This window comes from Phasianus colchicus, chromosome Z, assembly GCF_987193195.1.
Source record: "Phasianus colchicus chromosome Z, bPhaCol1.hap1.1, whole genome shotgun sequence".
NCBI classification, from domain to species: Eukaryota; Metazoa; Chordata; class Aves; order Galliformes; family Phasianidae; genus Phasianus; species Phasianus colchicus.
Window position 1 is genome coordinate 91,785,280 of NC_143476.1, and position 20,157 is coordinate 91,805,436.

At 40.5% G+C, this 20,157-nt stretch overlaps 1 protein-coding gene across 2 annotated transcripts in view; it reads right to left on the reverse strand.

Moving 5' to 3' along the window:
* Window positions 1–1,051: 1,051 nt before the first annotated feature.
* Window positions 1,052–20,157, reverse strand: part of ATP8B1 (ATPase phospholipid transporting 8B1) — a 33,718-nt gene continuing 14,612 nt past the window's right edge. For both annotated transcript variants that reach the window (XM_090131560.1, XM_031609218.2), the window contains exons 10-29: window positions 19,913–19,995; window positions 19,032–19,190; window positions 18,792–18,880; window positions 17,869–18,059; window positions 16,022–16,230; window positions 15,003–15,046; window positions 14,715–14,871; window positions 13,352–13,540; window positions 12,523–12,635; window positions 11,831–11,995; window positions 11,282–11,393; window positions 10,116–10,191; window positions 8,647–8,779; window positions 7,377–7,668; window positions 6,390–6,613; window positions 5,705–5,788; window positions 4,632–4,877; window positions 4,243–4,381; window positions 3,430–3,560; window positions 1,052–2,367 (exon numbers count right to left, since the gene is read on the reverse strand). In XM_090131560.1, the coding sequence (XP_089987686.1) occupies window positions 2,140–2,367; window positions 3,430–3,560; window positions 4,243–4,381; window positions 4,632–4,877; window positions 5,705–5,788; window positions 6,390–6,613; window positions 7,377–7,668; window positions 8,647–8,779; window positions 10,116–10,191; window positions 11,282–11,393; window positions 11,831–11,995; window positions 12,523–12,635; window positions 13,352–13,540; window positions 14,715–14,871; window positions 15,003–15,046; window positions 16,022–16,230; window positions 17,869–18,059; window positions 18,792–18,880; window positions 19,032–19,190; window positions 19,913–19,995 (3,064 nt within the window). In that variant the 3' untranslated portion in view covers window positions 1,052–2,139. The remainder of the gene's footprint in view (window positions 2,368–3,429; window positions 3,561–4,242; window positions 4,382–4,631; window positions 4,878–5,704; window positions 5,789–6,389; window positions 6,614–7,376; window positions 7,669–8,646; window positions 8,780–10,115; window positions 10,192–11,281; window positions 11,394–11,830; window positions 11,996–12,522; window positions 12,636–13,351; window positions 13,541–14,714; window positions 14,872–15,002; window positions 15,047–16,021; window positions 16,231–17,868; window positions 18,060–18,791; window positions 18,881–19,031; window positions 19,191–19,912; window positions 19,996–20,157) is intronic.

Here is a 20,157-nt window from a genome sequence, read left to right on the forward strand (position 1 = left end):
GCTATAAGCAAGGACACCTCCCTGTGGATCAGACTGCTGACAGCCCCATCCTGCCTGGCCTTCAGTGTTTCCATGGATGGGGCATTCACAGCCTTGCTGGGCAACCTGCTCCCGTGTCTCACCATCCTCATAGCAAAGAATTTCTTCTTAATATCTGGTCTAAAGCCACCGTCTGCCAGCTTCCTAAAAAAAAATATCTGTAGGTTCTGGAGACAAAGGTGATTTTGGCTTCAAATTTGTATTTTTTGTACTTTTGCACAAAAATACCTTTAAAAAGTTGATTCTAAATAACTCCATCTGAAGAAGAACCCTTCCACTTATTTGTGCTGGAATAGCAGCAGTAACACACTCATGTTTACTTATCCAACTTAGCTATAAGAAATAATAAACACAGAATAAATCTTGGCAGTAGGACAAGCAGGAAGGGACGTGAGTTACAATAAGCAAATTCTATGAGATACTAGGGGAAATATTTTACCCTGAGGGTACTCAGCTATTATAACAGAGACACAGAGAGGGTGTGGGATTGCCATTCTTGGGTGTATTCCATGCGCCAAACACTGGAGCTCTGGTTCTCTTCTGAGCCCTGGACTGGACTAGAGATCTCTAGAAATCCTTTTAAAGTGAACAACTGTAACATGGTAGTGACAACAAAGTGTTTAGCCACTGCAATGTCACAGGAACGACGGATGGATCTTACTGCTCGTAATTAACTTCCGACTCCAACAGGCCTTGTACAGAAATGCCTTATCAGAAAGTACAGCCCTGAAAGCCCAGCAGCTGCCTTTGTTGGCTTAGCTAGCTACAAAATGCCACATTTGTGTTTCCAGTAGCTGTCTATTTCCCAGCACTATTTACACCTTCAGAGGTTATTATCAAACTTAGAAATTACTTATGTTTTGCTTTGTTTTAGCGTCTGCTTTGATTTTTTTCTTGAGCTAAATGCTAAGATTTCCTGCTGCTGCAGATGGGAATAGGAGCCCTGCCCCTGGGCTGCATGCCCTCTCACTGCAGACTGCCCCAGCTTCACCCGCTGATACCCATATGCCTCATAGAAGAGAAGCTGAAAACTTCACTGCGTTTATTTGCATCACATGTTTGAAATGTACATTCCTTTGGACAATAACTGTGTACCACGATTTTCATTATAAAAGCATTGGAGGAATCGTCCTCAGCCGGAGGCAGCAGTAGATAACAGCTGCACATTCATACACACGAGGGAACACACCTGCAAGCACAGAGATCACAAAACACTTTGTACACTGCAAGAATGGTACGTGATACCTTTCCTACAGCAGCCGTTTTCAGGTTGTAATGGTAACAGCTGTACCTAAAACCAAAAAGAGCAAAGTGCCAGCTAAGGGCAGTGCTCCTGGGACAGCCATCCATTAACAAACACACAGCGTGAGAAACAAGACATCTACACAGCTGAGCAGAAAGACAGCAAGTGAGAAACAGACCTGTAATGATGGATTTGGATTTCTTCATTGCAGGCAAATTCAAGGAATGAGCTGTGCAAGGCATCGTGGCACAGCTCTTGTACAACAAGGTGCAAGGAGAGCTGCTCCATGCCGTGCAGCGAGCTGCAGTTAGACACCGAAGGAATAACAACAAACAGAAACACCTGCAAGCATCAGAACACCTCAGTCTGACACTGACTACAGGTTTGTCACCAGATGTGTACAGCTCAGGCGACAGTGTCCATGTCTCTCTCAGGAGCGATCAACCCCTGAGTCTTTATCCCCATAAAACGTAACAAAATGGTGCACGCAGAGTCAACTGTTGCTTAGCCATTTGTTTTCAGAGTCAATATGAAATGTAGCTGCAATTTTATACCAACATAATGTTAAAAACGTGGAAGAAAGTTTTCGATTCCAGGTGTCGCCACATCGCCCTTTTCATACTGCAGCACACCCATCATTCAGTTTCACATTACACTGCTGCAAAAGGATTAGGAGCTCTGGAGGACGTTGTTGGCTTTTCCACGCTTCCAGCAAACTGAAGTTGTTCTAAAGCACAAAAATCAGATATCCTTATGCCACTCTGTTTAAAAAAAAATATCCTGAGTTTAATATTCAGTGTGTGTGTGTGTGTGTGTGCAGTCATTTGGATAAGAAACCTCTCCGGAACTGCAGTGAATCAGCTTGTTTCATCAGCTCCTGTGCCTCCTGTGGTGCTGCCCAGCACTGCATCCAGCGGAGCTCTCTTCTTGCGGATGCTGCGCCCCGAGGCGATGAGGTCGGCGTATCCCCTCTGGTGGGAGAAGGCGTAGGCAGAGCGCCGGGCAGACACCCCCCTGCGGAAAGCACTCTGCCTCCGCTGCCACTGCTCCTCTTCTGCCAGGTACTTCTTACGGTTCTTCTGGATCTGCGTGCACGCAAAGAGAAATCAGTTTGTGGGTTGTAAGGCAAATGACTTTTTTTTTTTTTTTTTTTAAGGGGGGAAACAACCTGATACTTTAACAGAAACTGCTTAGCAGGAAGGTTTTCTTCTTTAAATTTGATTCTGTTAGAAAACAAGAATAAATGCAGAAACGCATGAAAGTTTCAGAATGACCTACTGCATCGTTTTGCACTTCGTTATGTTCATTTATTTTTGGAATGTCTTTCATTAAAGCGAATTGAAGATGCACTGATTGAAAGCTATTCTTGTGTTCTCACACAGAATCACAGAATGGCCCGGGTTGGAAGGGATCTCAAGGACCACGAATCTCCATCTCCTCACTGCAGGCAGGACCACCAACCTCCACATTCAATACCAGCCCAGGCTGCCCAGGGCCCCATCCAACCTGGCCTTGAACACCTCCAGGGATGGACGGGGCATCCACAGCCTCTCTGGCAGCTGTTCCAGCACCTCACTGTGAAAAACTTCCCCCTGACATCCAACCTCAATCTCCCCTCCCTCAACTTCAAACCGTTTCCCCTTGTCCTGCTGTTATCCACCCTTTCAAAGAGTTGACTCCTCACACTAACACTTAATATCTTTTTAGACATAACTGCAATATTAACTATTGCAAACTCACATGCAATTTGCCAGCTCAAGGCAGAATAAACAAAAATTGGCCACTATACCATGACACATCACTGACACTCCAAAACAGTGCAAATAACAAGAGAAGCTGTGCCGTCAGTAACCTCAAAGCAGGTTTCTGTGGTTTTACAAGGAGAAGTGCTATGCCAAGCCAAAGGACAGGTTAGCCACTGATCAGTTCCACTGATCCGTAGGCTGAGATGCTGCATGTACGTCTGCATTACAGAGAGGCACATGAGGGATGTAACAGCATGCTGAAGTAAGGCAGTGTTTGTCACACAGCTGGAGGCAGGCCTGAGCCAGCCCCTGGAGAGCACAGCAGCCTCCTGGCTTGTCTCATATTAGCACCAATGCTGATGCCTGTAGGTAAATACGTGCCAAAGATGAGACGTTACTCACTCGATCACTTTCTGAAGGACAAATTGTCATGGATAAGAAACGCTGTGCCACCACAGGGAGTAAGCAAACAGCGATTGTTAGAGCCATGGTCAGCCAGAGGTACAGCTGTTTCAGAGCGTTTGGAGCAGTTCCTAGGAATAAAAGGAGCAGAATGTAGTGTATGATGTGATCGTGGAAAGTAGCTACACAACACAAATAAGATAATGAGTGCCACAGCTTCTTTCCTGCGAAGCTAGCACCCAGGCACTGAGCTGTGCAGCGTAACTTTCAGCTTTTATTCAGAGGCTCCAAAATAAATAAGCAAAATAATACAAAGTTATTGCAGCACTTCTATTACAATTTATCCATACCCATGTCAAAACTCCTCTAAGAGCTACGGGATGCTGCAAGACAAATGCCTGGCTGAGAGGCAAGGGTTTAGTTCTGCTTTAAAAGTTACAAAGCAAGAAGTTCTCCTGGTATCACTGCTACAGGCTTGGTCTGCAAAGCAAGTGATACTTTTGTACAAATGCCAAACAGCCAATCTCACAGAACTTTTGTCAAACTAAGTCGCAGCTGTATCTTTAAACACGCATAAAATATCCAGGTAGGAAGTATTTACAGAAGTCTAGAACATTACTAAAGGTCAAAAAAAAATTATGTTAGAGGCAACTACCTTTTTTCAAATGGACATAAAATTGAGGGGGTATGTTATCTCTTTTGAGGATATTTAGATCTGAGGCAAGATACAAAAGATTTTAGAAAATTACAAAACTTGGTTTTCCTAAAAATAGAAGAACTCCAAACAAAGGGTAAGACACACAAAGCACTCACCTGTGAACTGAAAAGCAGAAGGAAAGAGAACGTGGATTCCTGCACTGTGGAAGTCAAATGTGATACCAAAGTAAATTGCAATACTCCCAAATACTGAGAAGGCATTAACGAAAGTCCAGTAAGATGTATCCAAACCAATCTGAAAGAAAACAAAAGCTCCAAGTGAGTTTATTAATTCAAAAAGCAATGACAGGACAAATAATGCTAAGTTTTCTCTCATTCAGTTACACTTCAGCCTAAGATACATGATGTCAACAGAGAAGCAAAAAGGCAAGCAAACGAAAACGTTTGCAAATTGTTTTGCTTTAGTAAACAAAATTAGAAACATGACCAGAAGGTGTTTTCAGAGCAAACAGAAAAGAGAAGTAAGGAAGCTAAAGCTTACTTGCCTGAAGGTTGACAATAAACACAAGAGAAGTTGCTGCTGTGACAGCAAATGACTGATAATCTGAAGGTGCTTCTCCATCTTGCCCCATAGTTTGAAGGTAAGCTCCGTATGGTATGAAGAAGATTACCAGTGAAGTTATAGCTCCATGAAGCAAACTTCTAAAGAACTTCTTGTAATTGAAAAGTAAATCTTTCTGTCCCAAAACATACAATCTTGGGAATCGAAGACTCAATTTGTCACTCACATCCTTAATAATGGAACAAAAAAAGAAAAGTTGCAGCAATTTCTTGTTCTAAGTGTGAACTTCAGAGAGTAAGAAATTCAACAATATAATGCCCCCCCTCAAATGGCAGATTTATTTTTCTTTTCTAACATCTGTGCAGGCAGCCAAACTTTCCACAAAGTCATGCATGCAAGTAGGAAGAAACAAGACTAGAGCTTCTAGCAAAGCTATTCTTTTTCAACCTAAGACTACCTATGACTCCATGCTTCTCAGTTTTCATCCCATTATTTGCAGGGACAAGAACATCCACATTTGTGTAGGGCTTTTCAGCTACAAATTGTGTTGGAGTTTTTCCCCTACACTGTGAATAAGCAGAAGACTACCATTGCATATCCTGACTTCTGTTCTCTAGCATATTCTCAAATGAGAGGTTAATTTGATACTAAACTTACTTCTTAACTTTTGTATTAGATGTAAACACAAACATTGATTTGTTTGGTATCAGCAGGTAACTCTTGCATTGATAAAAAGGTGAAGAGGGCCAACAGCACTTGTTCTATTGCATTAAAAAAAGCTGCACAAGGTGTATCTTTTCCACTGATAAAAGTTCTTGCTATACTGTGTACATGAAGTAACAGAACGTATTTTTAACAAGCAGCACTGGCACTGAAGACCTCAGAACTGATTGACTTTAGCTACTTCAGTAGCACTCTCCTTATTGTCTTTTGCTACCTCACATGCTGTACAGAATACATGTTAAGAAAAAAATTCCTTCTGCATAAACGAAAGCAACTTGAAACTCAATGCTGAATGCCTTTGGATCAATCTGTTGTTAACAGTGTGGAGAATACCTGGTCAAACAAGCCAACTAACAGAACTGGGAGACTTGAATACAGCACATTGTACAGCGTGATGAACCAGTCTTCATATGCTGTCTGAAAAGAAGGAAGAATTTAAATAGCTAATGATTACCTTTTTTAATTCACCTTTTCTATGATTTTCATTCTAATACTTTAGAATATAAATCTGGCCCACTATACCACTATATCACACGTCTCTGTTTACCATTTTGCTTAAGCTCATGGAGATGCATCTCATCTCTCACAGGCTTTCTGGCACACAGACGAGTACAGCCTTTCAACAGCATGTGAATTTCAAGCACTACCATTTACAATGAGCACATTCCAAACCATTCTAACCGGCAGCTCAAGATTTAAAAAAACAGTTTTGGTTTTTTACTGATAAATAGATGCATTGCTTCTTTTCACCTAGGAATACTTTAAGCAGAATGGTTAAGAGAGGTTTCCCAAACTACTGTTTAACCATCTCTTCCTTTTTTTTCTTCCCTGGACAATCATGATATTTATTTTATGTGTTCTGAAGTAACACTTGAGGTAAGCAGTTCGGTAATTATTATTACTAATTATTGATGCTAATTTTGGGTTCCCAGCACCTCCCAGGCTAAGCGTTTGCTATTCTGCACTAATAAGAAGTAAGACCTGCCTGTTAGCACTAGACACGAGCATGCCTTCTTACCTGGGCAGAAAAGCCATTGAAGAATGAATACCAGATGTGGACTAGCGTGAAAGCGAAGTTTTTGTAGAAAAAATATCTTAGGAACTTGCACATCCTAATGTAAGACCATCGCCCGTGGACCAGCAGCAGCCTCTGCAGGTAGCGGAACTGCCCAAAGGAGTAATCGCTGGACATGACAGCTTGCATCCCTTCTTGGCCACTGATCCCAACTCCAATGTGGGCAGCTAAGTTAATGAAACAAATACAACAATATATTGCTAAACAAGGAGAGAGGCACAACAGGACCAAGAGCAAATCTTTCACCAGTTCTGATTCTCTGCTTCACATTCTCCAGCCTCACTTTATTTCTGCATAAAGCACAAAGGCTTCGTTAAAGATTAACGCAACAGTGCATATGCTCTTCCTTGCCCTGTTATTTAGTGCTCGCATCTTCACTGTTATTTGGATCCTCTCTCCATGTTTGTTCTGTCAGAATGGATACAGGCAAATTTGGCTGAGAAGACAAATAAGTGATGAGACAGAGCGAATAAAGCCGAGCCAACTGGCCACGCAGTTACAGACTTCCTAACATGAACCACATCCCAGACGTCTGTTTTTCAATGGAATTCCTCAGGAAGTGTTTCAGAGTGCCAGCTGCAATACAGGAGGCTAATGCCACAGAGCAAGGTGCATCTAAGCTATCCTTTTGTCTTGGTAATGTTACACTTCTGCAATCCTTAACACGGTAACAGATGTAAATCAAATCCCTTCTCACAGACTGTCTACATAAAAAGCTAAAACGTATCACCAAAAAGCACGAACCGTTTCACAAAGGGTCTTCTCAAAAAGGGAAAGCACAGTCACAGAAGCTAACAAGGACTCAAGAAATGTTAATTTGGGTAATGGAACAGATGGCAGAGTCTTCTGAACAAACAGAAATAGAGAAGAGACTGTGGAAGAACTCTCATAAGATATTCCCTACCAAGAGAAGTCTTACAGCTGCCTTACTTTTAATCATGTTCACATCATTGGCACCGTCCCCAATAGCCAGAGTAATAGCTTTCTTGTATTTCTTCACAAGATCAACCACCATTGCTTTTTGCTTCGGAGTCACTCGACAGCAGATCACAGCCTTGCATTCGCATGCCAAATCAACAAAATTCTTCTGCTGCTGCTCTTTGTAAGCTTCAGCCCTTCTTTTCTTCTCAATTTGCTTTTGTTTCTCTTCTTCTGTTTTGGGGAATTTCAGTTTAAGTTTCTTCTTCTTCTTCTTCTTTTTCTTCTCTAGCAGGATTTCATTCTGTTTAACAAAAATGTTATGTTCCTTTCTACACCATTTTAAAACAGCACTCCAAGGGCTGCCTATATGCACAATACATTTAACTTCATTGTGTCCCATTTACAGCATTTTAATAAGAGACTCATTAAAATGTTTGTCTAGAGAAGCAAATAAACAGCCATGGAGAAAATGGAAAGAATATACCTGGTGGGATGAACAAAAGTAAAATGCCTGGGTTTAGTGTTACACCACATCTACAAAGGAATATTTCTTCTGATGGAAGCTAATTCACCTGTTCAACACAGGTAGAAGCACGTCTTATACACACATGTTCATTTCTTTATACAGAATAAAGGCTCAGGTCTGCAATGCTGAAGTGCAGCAGACGGTCCTTAGCTCTCTGATGGACTTTCTCCTTGGCAGGTGTCTGTAAAAGCAGCCTGCTGACAGGGCGGGTAATGGTCACTGAATTACTGCTAGTCACTTCTGCTAAAAGCTCTTCTCTGCTTTCTAAGCCCATGTAAGAGCACCGTATTGCAGGACTGATCAGAAAACCTGTCTTTTGTTTCTATGCTTTCACTCCTGTATTACATTTCAAGCACAATTTCTGTGCTTGCACTGCCCAGCATCCTCTACAGCTGGCAGTGATCTCCTTCCCCTTCTCATTTTGTTCCATTAGACTGGGATCCCCACGAAGAACAAACACTCTAAAACATACACTGTGCTTTTGTAGAAGCGTAGTTTTACTTTGATGGCAGCTACCAGGGTGATGTGAGAATCCCAAGGCAATCCTTCGCTGACTACTACTTTCAACCTCTAAAACTAAAAATACTTCTGAACATAAATTGCAAACAGAGATGGTCAGCTGGTGGCAACAAGGGCCAAAGAATTTTCATTAATTGGTTTAGCAAAGGACACAAATGAACAATCCCCAAGGAAGGACATTGTGACATGGCAACACCCCCATGTCTCAAATACAAGATCCTTCGTCATACATACCAACCAGGAGCCAGTGATGATTAAGGCACGATTTCTACCACCCTGAAAGAAGGGTTCATTCATTCTTAGAGACGAATGTGTAGTTGATCCAGCTCTATTCCTCTGGTTTTCTAACCTAGTCTGAAGAAGAGCACTGGGAAGAGAAGTGAACACTATTAAAGAAGAAGAATTAAGACTAAACTTAGAACTAAAATAAAGTTTGCAGACACAGCATTTAGGGTAATTATTTACTGTTGGACTTAGCAGTGTTGGGCTGATGGTCAGACCTGATAACTTTTTCCAATCTAAGTGATTCTATGCTTCAATTGTTCTATAATCAGTTCTGGACTGCAAACCTGCAGGAAAAAAATGCAAGACCTGCTGCAAGGCTTCTCTTTGCTCGACTTTCCTAAAACTGAGCCAGGAATGGTTGCAACTCTGTTACACAACCCTAGTTCTTCTCCTAGCCCCACACAGCTTTTCCTTGGGTCTGCCCATTTTGGCAGCTCAGAATAAGCTCAGAATACCTTGCAATCCTTCACATGTATATTTTTATAGCTTAGGTCTGTGCTGTCTGAGCATAGGGCAGCACGAAATATCAGCTGGAGTTCAAGGATAAGTACCAAGAGCAAAACCTGGCAAGTACTCATGATTTGGAATACAGAAGACCTGCTTAGCCCAACCCAGATGAGCTCTCATAAGCACTCTTTATGAAAATCTCATGATTATCAGAGGAACGGGACCATGAATCAAAACAGAAAGCCATCCAAACTGATGGCACAACGCTCCCTCCTAAATGATGAGAAATTGTCAGAGATGAGCCAGCCACATCAAGTGCCTCAAAATGCCTGCAAATCAATGAAGTATGAATGCCTTTCATGCTTGCTTTTTTTTTTTCTTTTTTTTTTTTTCAGGCCATGGCAGCAACTTATCTGGTTGCTTATTAGCACACTGTAGAGACCACCCCAGACATGGACACACAGCCAGGAGAAGCCCAGAAGTGAGCAGAGCCAATCATCCACTACATAAAAAGAAAACAAAACAAACAAAAAAAATCAACTAACAACCCATGTTTCTCCATAGAGCTTAGAAAATGCTAATCTTAAAAATAAACTCTTCAGAACCATTCAGAAAGTCTGTCTCCCTCACTATCAGTGTTTTACCTAAGTAGAGGTTGCAGGTTTTTAATCAGCTGCACTACCAAGGACACAGAACTGAATTTTACCACAAGCTTAACGTCAACAGCAGTTCAACTAGAACTCAAAACCTCCTCCAGAATGCTACCACCTTCACCCACAATGAAGACGTTGGCTTGTAAAATTAAAATTCCAGAAAAAAAAAACCAAGAAGCAGTGTACAGTTAAACAACAGCCAGCAAATGTTGTTCAGTCGCTGAATGACCACCGTGGGACAAACCAATGTTACTGCTGATTATAAAAAATGAACATTTTTAACTCCTACGCAAGAAATTCTTTGTGTTTTTCACTTGCCTGATATCTTCTCCATAGCAGATTGTTGTTTCATCTGTTAAGAGTTCACAAGAAAATCCAATATTTTCAGCAGTTTCTACAATAAAAATAAAAACATGAATATAGAAGTGAGGGAAGTGTCTACTTAAGTTGAGTCTTGAGTAACTGCTGGGAGGAAGCCAAAAGTAATTTCTGAAATTATGTTTCAGCATGAAGTGTTCCTACCACACAGCGTGAGGAACAGGGAAAAATATATTAGTGTGGAGAAGCAGGGGAATACTTGTTAATTATTTCCCATAGAACAAGAGCTGTGTAGCAATAAAGATACAGTGGATAAGAGGTTTAAAGTCAACAACTTTATATTTCCTGTGCTATGTTTGCTACAAATCATACACTATTGTGGTAGAATGCATTGTTACATGATGTTTTGAGCGCATTAACTGCTAGTGACCTGAAGAATCTATCAGCCAACTCATGGAAGAAAGTTCTACCAAGACTTATTTAACTTGATTGTGGATATGCTGTCTCCATATCAGAGAGTCATTACACCAAAGCCAGCACAAGAATCAGTCACTGCAAGAATGCCACACTATCTTGCCCCATCTTTAACCCTGATTCACGAGTGATGCTGGTCTGACTGCGTCTCCATCCAGACTGTAGTACAGCCATTCTTACTTGCAAACTTAATGCCATCTTTTGGTGAAACGTGTCCCTGGACTGCAGAATATTAACTACTAAAAGAAAAGTAAATCCATCTTGGTCAGCAGCATTTGTAATTTCTTTGAAAAGTAGATTCTCATTGTAAAAAAGATGAATTTGGCAAGCAAGCGTTCTGCCCTCAGAGCCAGACAAACTTGATGGCAATGAAGATGCTTTTTGTTAAAAGCAAACTGCCGTTTGTTTGGCTTTGCACTGAGAAAAGCAGTCACTGGGCACTTCTCTACAGAAGACAACCACAAAATCTTTCATGAAAACTAACCTTTTGGAGAAACAGAAGTTGCACAGAAACCCATCCATTAAATCTGGTTTGGGAGTAGCTGGCATGAACTTCTGCACAGTTCTGATTTAGCTGGACTTTCATACTGCTCTTCTACAAAATGTGCCTCATTCTAAGTCTGCTTTTGTCCTTGTTTCTCTTCTCACTGTTATCCTATTCTTGCCAGCTCTTTGGCTGTTAACAAACTCACCTTTTTTGTCTCCAGTAAGCACCCAGATTTTAATATCTGCTTTTGAAAGTTTTGAAATAGTTTCCGGAACTCCATCCTGTAGTTTGTCTTCAATAGCTGTTGCACCAAGAAGCTAAAAGACATTTGAGACACGGACGTTCAGTAGGATAATCATCTGCAGAAAACAATTCTTGCACAGTAAAGAATGAAACTCCTTTGGCTATGTCTTCAAGCCAAGGTAAAGCTCAAGGTAAGAATTAAGTGAAGACAAACCCCTGCATGTAAAAGTCATTACACTGAAATATAGGTTCTAAAACGTTAGAAGATAAATTGTTAGAAACTGGAGAAGTGGATGATTGAGATGGTGGAAAGTAAAGAAAACTAGTTGACTAAAATACATCCCCCTCAGTTTTAAGCCTTCCCTAAAATTTGTATTGGCCCTAAAGCCAATAAAATATTGAAAAGATCTAAATCAAAAGGTCCTATAAGCAAGGATAAATTATTTTCAAAGAGATCTGTTTCTTCCTACATAGGAATCAAAATGCATTAAAAATTTAATGTCTGACATACAATCAAGTCTTTTTCTATTTCCTCATATACTTTGTCCAGAGCTTCATCACGACTGCTTGTAGCTACACTGGCCTCCATGAACTTTTTATTCCATGCTTCAAATTCATCATGACTAATGTCTCTATAGCAGAGACAGAGTGTTCTTAGAGTTTCGCTTGCAAAAACCTGAAAAATAATGAAAAAAAAACATTCACAAAAAAAAAAAAAACCCTTTGAAAAAAGGACTTCAAAGTTACAGTCATGAGCGTAAATCTAATAAAACAAAGTCTGTCTGCACAATAAATCTTGAACATCTCATAAATGCCAAGAATTAAATTATAACTGACAAGGCAGCCTGAGTTAAAAGGCGATCTGAGAAGGTGAGAAACAGAACAGAGCTTAGTGATATGGAATACTCATTAATTAATAACAAAAATATAAAGTAATAGACAAAATTTAAGTTCACTTCTCTTGACAATATAATTAATGCTTTTTTTCTTTTTTTTTTTTTTTTAATTTGCAAAATAACCTTTTGGGTATGATTGTTTCTATTATGGGTATGATTGTTTCTCAAGTTCAGGACTACATATAGAATCAATTACACGTTTGCATTTGTTTTAATAGCTCAGCAAAAGGACATCAAGTAAATTAGACTATGATCAAAATAAATTTAACATGAAATTGTAAAAGCAGCATATAAAATGCAGACATACATCTAGTGCTTCTTCGGTCGCTTCTCTCTTTAAATTCCTTGGGTGCAACCGTTCAAAAATTACTGTATCAGCTCCTTTACAATACAGCCTGATACGTCCATTGGATTCTCTTACTGTTGAGTAAAACAGGAGTGTTGGACAAAAGGCAGGAGGATATTTACATGAAGGAGTATTTCAGATTAGATTCTTCATTTTACTACTAAGTACACAAAACTACATGACCACGTTTCTCCGTGGTGCAGCACCCCTCACACTAAGCTAAGCACCTAGGTTGAGAAGTACATTTCTGTTCCCTGACAGTATATTTAGGTTGTCCCCCCAAAATATGTTTTTGGTGATGTTTCATACAACATTAGCATCTCACTTGCACACAGGAGCAGGGCAGACACATACACTAAAGATATTATGCATCATAACCATTGCCACAAAATCAACAGGTCTGCAAAGAACTCAAGACTGACTATTTTTAATGGTAATTAGAACAAAAAATAAAGAACTACTTATACTTCAGCCTGCATACCTCATTCCTACGAAGCACACAGAACCAATTTGGTTCTGGGAAAATGGGGAATGAATTATCTTTGTCACATTTCTTCAAATTTCTACTAAAGGAACATAAGATCATCTTCAGTAAAGCCTCATCTGAGCACCACGACTGTTGAATGGACACATCTGCACCTCATTACAATGCCTTATTTTGCGAGTGAGATCAATGTGGACTAAAATCTATCATAAAACTTTGTGTCTCAGAGCCATTTCACCTAGGAAATACAAGTGACTTTTCCTAGAAGAGATCTTGCAAACTAGAGGTGGGCTGTAGTCAACTTACCAATGACAGACATTCGTTTTCTGTCACTGTTGAAATCCAGGATCGCGAGGACATCGTAAGTTCTTTCAGTCCCCATTTCACTTATTGTGATGGTATTTTGTGTTCGGGAAAGAAAAACATACCCAAAGTTTCTGGCTGCTGTAACCAAGGCCCCTTCGTCTGGGGAGGCTGCCTGGTAGTTGATCTGACCTGCATCATTGAGAAGGGAGAAGGAAAGCAAGCCAGGGCACACCTGAGCATTACAGGGGCACTCGGATCACATAGCTGAAGATTTCACACCCATTCTTCAAAGTGACTGAAAGCCAAACATGTAATGTCGTGTTCTTTCCCCTTGTGAAGTGGATCTGACACAGTGCTGCAGCACCAGACAGGAGTGCCACCAGAGGAGGAGCACTGGGACCACCCCTTTTTATTATGGGTACTTTCCAAACAGGCTGAGTCACTGATCCCCTTCCACCCATGCAGAAAAGCAAAAACTAACTTCTCCATCTTAAAACAAGTATTACTTAATTTCTCAATTATTGTCATTTGAACACTTCCACTGAAAGTGCCAAAAACCAGAGCAAAACATAAGTCCTTGCCCACAGGTACCACCAACACAGTACAGTGAAAACAACTCCCAAAAGGTCAGTAGCAAGAGCAAGAACGTACAGGAAACTCATGGTTTCAAAGGGATCTTTTCTAAGATTGGAGTAAGGCAATATTGCTCTCCTCCTGAGCATCTCATAAACGTTCAACCTTAACTTCCAAACGTATGAAGTCTTCATCACACCTTCATTCACCTTCAAGCTCAGTTTCTATCAATCTTTCTGTTAATCATTTTTGTTACTGGCTGCTGACATTCTCAGGACATACATCATTTGGGTACACCTACAGGACTGTACTTCAAAGAGTAAACAAATGAAATCTTCATGTGGAAAATGCTCAGCTTCCCACACTGAAAACAGATTTCCAAACGTTTGCACTTTCACATGTGTATGGGAACCAGAGACTATGCTAGTGTCATTTTATTTAAGGCTTATGTTTTTGAGATTTAAAGATGCATTTGAGTAGAAAGAAGACCGTCCTCAAGATGTTTATATAAAGCATTCCACTACCTTTCTCAATCTGCTGTTATTTAAGGTGCACACTCGCCAAAACTGTAACGACATCATTAAGGACAGCTTTCCTTCCACAAAGAGCTAGAAAAATTCAGCACAGGATCTGGGTCTTGAAGAAGAACTGGGTCTTGCTTCTGTTTAATTTAGAAGAACAGTCTGTATCTCCTTGCTTATGAGATCTACATTAGTTCTGGATTGCTCTCTTGTGCAACTGAACTTCAATTATTATTTCCAAGAGCACAAGAAAAAAAAAATATACTCACCATCGGAAACATCCACCATGACTGTATGACAAACAGCGAGCAGAAGAAAGAACTCCTGGATTTCTGGGTCCTTTTTGGACTTTATTTGTTCTATGAGATAGTGATCATAGAACAAGAACTTTCCATCTGCATACATGTTCCAGCTGAAATCCACTTGCTGCTTAGAAATAGAAGAATTAGTGTTACCCCATGTGCAATTTTTCGAGCCTACCTGCCTCTCCTCATACCTTAGCATGACAGTGCTCCTACAAACTGCAGGGTCTGTGATGCTGGATCACACCAACCTACCTCTGGGTGGCTTGGGAGCTGGCCTGCTCCATCCCGGCAGTCTCCTGCAAGCACCATCCGTTCCAAGAAACAGGACAGGAAAAAAAGATGGTTACAACTCATTCACAAGGTCAGCAGTATGGAGTAGCTACATCTATCATACCAGAATTATCTCAGATTAAAAAAAAAAAAAAGTCAGATTCATTCATATCATCAGTACCTCTTATCCTATGCCAGGTATCACTATGCCAGTGATACCAGAAAAATTAGAAAAAAGCCATCTTGTAGAATTGTCATAAAACATCCACGTTGTTTTAACAGAGCTTTCACTGTCAGAAATCCTTCTTTTTAACTCGGAGGTCAGATGTTTAAGAAGCAAACTCTGTTGTTTGCATTGACAAACAGTGGTTCTGTTATGGAGAACATCACCGTGTTATTCCAAATACTGAAATCTAGACAAGCTCATAAATAGAAGGAACTAACACTAAAATGAAAAGCTACTGCTCTTACCACACTTTCTTAGTTGTTCCTTGGGTTAAACTCTGTGCCAGAGCATTTCTAATAAAAGAAAACAGTCTGTAAATTACTCGTTTCTGACTTTTCTACTGGAAAGATTCCACTTCATTGTCTGCCTTTCCAAAGGATGGAAACAAGGGAAAACTACAGTTCAGTTTTACTGGAGCTTTACTCAATGCCATGGCTACGCTGTGGAAGTTCATTTGAAACGAGAAGACCTCCATGCACCTGATTTCAAGCCAGCATTCAAGTTCCTACTCATTTTCACAGACTTACAGTGGAAGATCAACCTGAGGCTGCCAGCTGTGTTGTGCAGGCTATCAAGGAGCCCCTGACACACATCAGGTGCACAGAGGACAGTGGCTGGGCACAGACACTCCCAGCTGTGCATCCAGATACGGAATTGCCAGTGCTCCTGCCAGCAGCAAACCCTGCCTTTGGTACTGCAACACTTTGGCACCTGCTGTGGAAATGAGAACCTGGTTTTCCCTGTTGGGGCTTGCAACGTCATGGCACAGACTTACCGTATCTTTGGCCATTTATGCAGCATTTTTTAAACGTCATGATGTTCTGCGTGAGAGTTCCTGTCTTGTCAGAGAAGATGTAATGGATCTGCCCCAGCTGCTCATTCAGAGTGGTGGTTCTGGCCTTTGCAGGCGTGTCCTTCTCAGGGTAATACATTTGCAGATCCCAGTTTATGAAATAACTTTGGCCCAAACGAATCACTTCAACGCTAAATGAAATAAACCAGAAGTTGTTGATGCCCATTGGAACTTATATTCAAAATAATGACATTTTATCAGACCTGGGGGGGCTCTGGCTGTACTTTCAGGGACTCAAGGTTGCCTATATAGCATAGGAGCTTAAGCCAAAACAATCATATTTTACCACTTTATTACAGTGCCACAACCCCTAGTCAGGCCACTCAACCCAACTTCAGACCACACAGCTCAACTTCAGCAACACTGCAGTGACTGTGGAAAAGCCCACGTGGCTGATCAGACCAAAAAATATCAATGCTGCTACAGCAAATAGAAATCAAACCTGAGAACAGCATTCTAAGTACTGTTTTGAGAAGAGGAGGTAGGAAGCTGAAGGACTTTAAGCATGTTCTAAACATGCTTGCCAAGAGTAAAATCATTAATGCATTTAAACTCTGATATCAGAGCATCGTATACCCAAATTCTAGTGATTCTGAAGTAAAAAAAAATACTAACACGGTATTTGTTAGAAGCAACTAATAAGCATTCACTGTAGAATCCCCAATTAATTGAACTTGATTTTTATTACTACTATTAAAAAGCACCTCCTTTCCATTGTATTCATGTTCACTGTGGTACCTTAATCTTTTTTTTTCAGACCTACTTTATGTTATGAAGGATTTAAGCTTTGAAACTGAAGTGTGACTAGGAGCTTTGAGGCTGAAGTGAAAGCCACTGGAAACAGAAATTATTTTGACAGTTCTTAAAAATAGTATTCAACTTTTTGTTAGCTTTGTGAAAATTCTGATGTTATTGGGATCACAGTTGTTAAATTAGAAAAAGGCCAGCTTTGCACAGTTTTAAAGGCCAGGCTGGATGGGGCTTTGAACAGCCTGGTCTAGCGGATGGTGTCCTTATCCATGGCAGGGGGGTTGGAAAAAGATGATCTCTCAGGTCCCTTCCAAACTGAACTATTACATGATTCTATGATTCTATGATTAGAGCGTTAAGATTTTTCTTTTGAAAAATGAGTATGTTTTTTCATTTTATTACAAAAGTAGTTTCCTTCAGGCACTGTAAGATTGTAGAATTAGATCAAGAATTTAAATAGCAGAAAGATAAGTCTCCTATACTGTCACAGATCACTGGGAAAGTCTTTTCCTTAGTCAAATTGTAAAGTATATATATGCTTAACAATGTAAGAAAAGTTCAGTATCTTCAAATTCTGTGGCAAAGGGATTTGGGTGATGATTTTATATGAAAATGTGACAGACAAAATCACCTTCTTCTACAGTCCCAGTGAACAGAGCGTATCATCATTTCAGTAAGATAGTATATCAGCCTGTGTTTCCATCCCACGTGAAGCTGCATCTGTTACCACTGTGGAAAATCAACTCTGTTGGCTGTTAGTTCATGCTATCACAGAATATCATCTAGTTCCAACCCCCCTAACATAGGCTGATCACCAGTCACTAGATGATGCTGCCCAGGGCCCCATTCCACTCAGCTCCAGGGAAGGGGCATCCACAACCTGTGCCATTTTGGGCATTTTGGGCAGCCTGTGCCAGTGCCTCACCATCCCCTGAGTAAAGAATTTCTTCCTAATATAATTCTGAAGTTTAATAACTGAATCCCATCAACGGTCCAACTATCGAAAGGTGCTGACCTACCTCACATAGAGAGAAATGGGAACCATAGTGTTCAGAACAATGATGTAGCCCCAGAAGTTAAGGAAGCCGCGGTACGGAGGACTGTAGTCCTGTGCATCGTAGAGGTACCAAGATGAGTTGCCAATCTGCTGCTCCCAGTAGGTGTGCCCGATGGCGAGGCCAGCCGAAAGCAGGATGAGGACAACAAAAATCTGCAGTGCATACAGAGAGGCGTATGGCACCTCGGTAATATTTGCTAGACTTAATTCCCAAATCTCCACGTTCAAACCAAAATAAAACGTGTACAGTGAATAAAGAGAAGGTGAGCGAACCTTTCCCACAAAACAGACTCTTTAGGTAATTAGGTAATCTAATTTCAGTCTATTCCCCAAGCATAGTTCTCATGTTTTGACACTTGCTTACGTAGGCAGCAAGTAGGGCATGGGAACATGCACCGAGCAGAGCTGTACTGGTGCTGAGCTAAGTGCCTCCACCTGCCAGCTGCCCAGCTCCCTCTACCTCTTTCCCATATCTCAGGGAATCATCTTTCTGATTAAAGCATGGGCTGGGGGGCACAGGCATTCCTCATACAGGCTCCAAGAGAAGAAATGCGGGTGCTGAGAAGACCTTGGGACCAGGACCTGGATTCTCAAGGCTCTCTACCAAGCAGTTCAGTGCAGACAGAAGCACCTGCAACACTGGTTTTGAGGTACATTTCTGTATTATGCAGGCTGCCTTCTATCTCCATTTTAGGGCCACAGATTCCAACAACGTGAGATGCACTCTTAGATTCCTCCCCCTCCTTCATCCCAACTCAAAACAAAGTAGATGTATACTGTTTATATCAGAAGGAAAAAAAAAAAAAAAAAGCTTCCTAAGTTTGCATTCACTCTGTTTACTTAAAAATGAACTCAAACTTCTGAATTTTAAAGAAAAAGGCTTACAGTATAAACCATGTAATTCATAAGGGAGTCAATTTTTGTCCTTTTAAATTTTGTCTTTCCGCTATTTCTCATTATTTTTGTATCGGCACCTAAGGAAAAAGAAAAAAGGAAAGATTTAACACAGCAAACGCAATTTTTAAAAAGTGGGAATAGTCAAAGTTTATAAGAGAAGGGCACAATGTTCCTCCTGGGAGTACTCTTTTGATGAGCAAATGTTACACACATTAATTCCACACATACCTGCAAATATGACAACCCCATGGCAGAAATCTGTATTCCTGATTTTACATCCACGTAGTAAGATCTTATCAGCATCTAAGGCATAGCTCCTGTTTCTCCAGAACAACGTTCCTGTGAACTTATCCAGCCGGTTATTAGGTTCTTCACATTCAATCAGACCTAAATTTTGAGAATGTGTTTAATACACAGCATTTACCACCAAAAAACTCCTTTTCTTTTAATATTTCTCAAATTTTAACAAGGGCCTGACTGCAAGAGTGAAGCTCTCTCTGAATCTTAAATTCCAGGATGGCCACAGAGTTTGGCTCCTTTTGCTACTGATCCCAGCAACGATCTCACAGGGTAAAACAAGCCTCTGCTCCTTGTTCAGATATCTGTGAATATTTTGGCTACAAACAGTGACATTTTAATTCCACTCTTAGAACTTGCCCTGTTCCCACCGTCTCTCATTGATCACTTGATAGTTCCACTCCCACAGTCAGCTCGCCCTAGGATTTCGGCTCATGTTGTACTTATTATCATCAAAATATAAGTAAATAAACAGACAACAGACTTACCAAGACATAAGTAAATGAATAGAAACCTTTCCAGATATAACTCCAACAGCAAACTTTTTTCCCCCCCATAGAAAAACACATGCAAATACTGAAATGTCAATAGTTCATAGTGTCATAGTTCATTCAAGCCCCAGGTCTTATCTTCAGATATAGACTGTATTTTGCTCAGCCTCACAGCATCCTTGTGCAATTTGCCAGTGTTAATTCCAGCATCACAAGCACCAGTATTAATGTCCACTCCCTGCTGTATTTACGTGGACTGTAAAATTATTTGATCAACATCTGAATAGCTGTAATAATATATAAAAATATAACTGTACAAACCATTGAAGTTTGCCATCGCATTCTCCTCTTGAAGATACCTGTCTGTTACCTCAAGGGCCATTTTAAACTTCAAGTTTGTCTCGCTAAAAATAAAGGATAAAAAGCATATTGTGTTAAGAGCTCTGATACAGGAAAAACATTTGAACAAAATTAAATTAAGTGAATCAGTGTACAAGAGACACCAGCCTCCCACTTGGAAGGAACAAGCAAAGCTATGTGTTTCCACGGACATGAAACACGAGCGA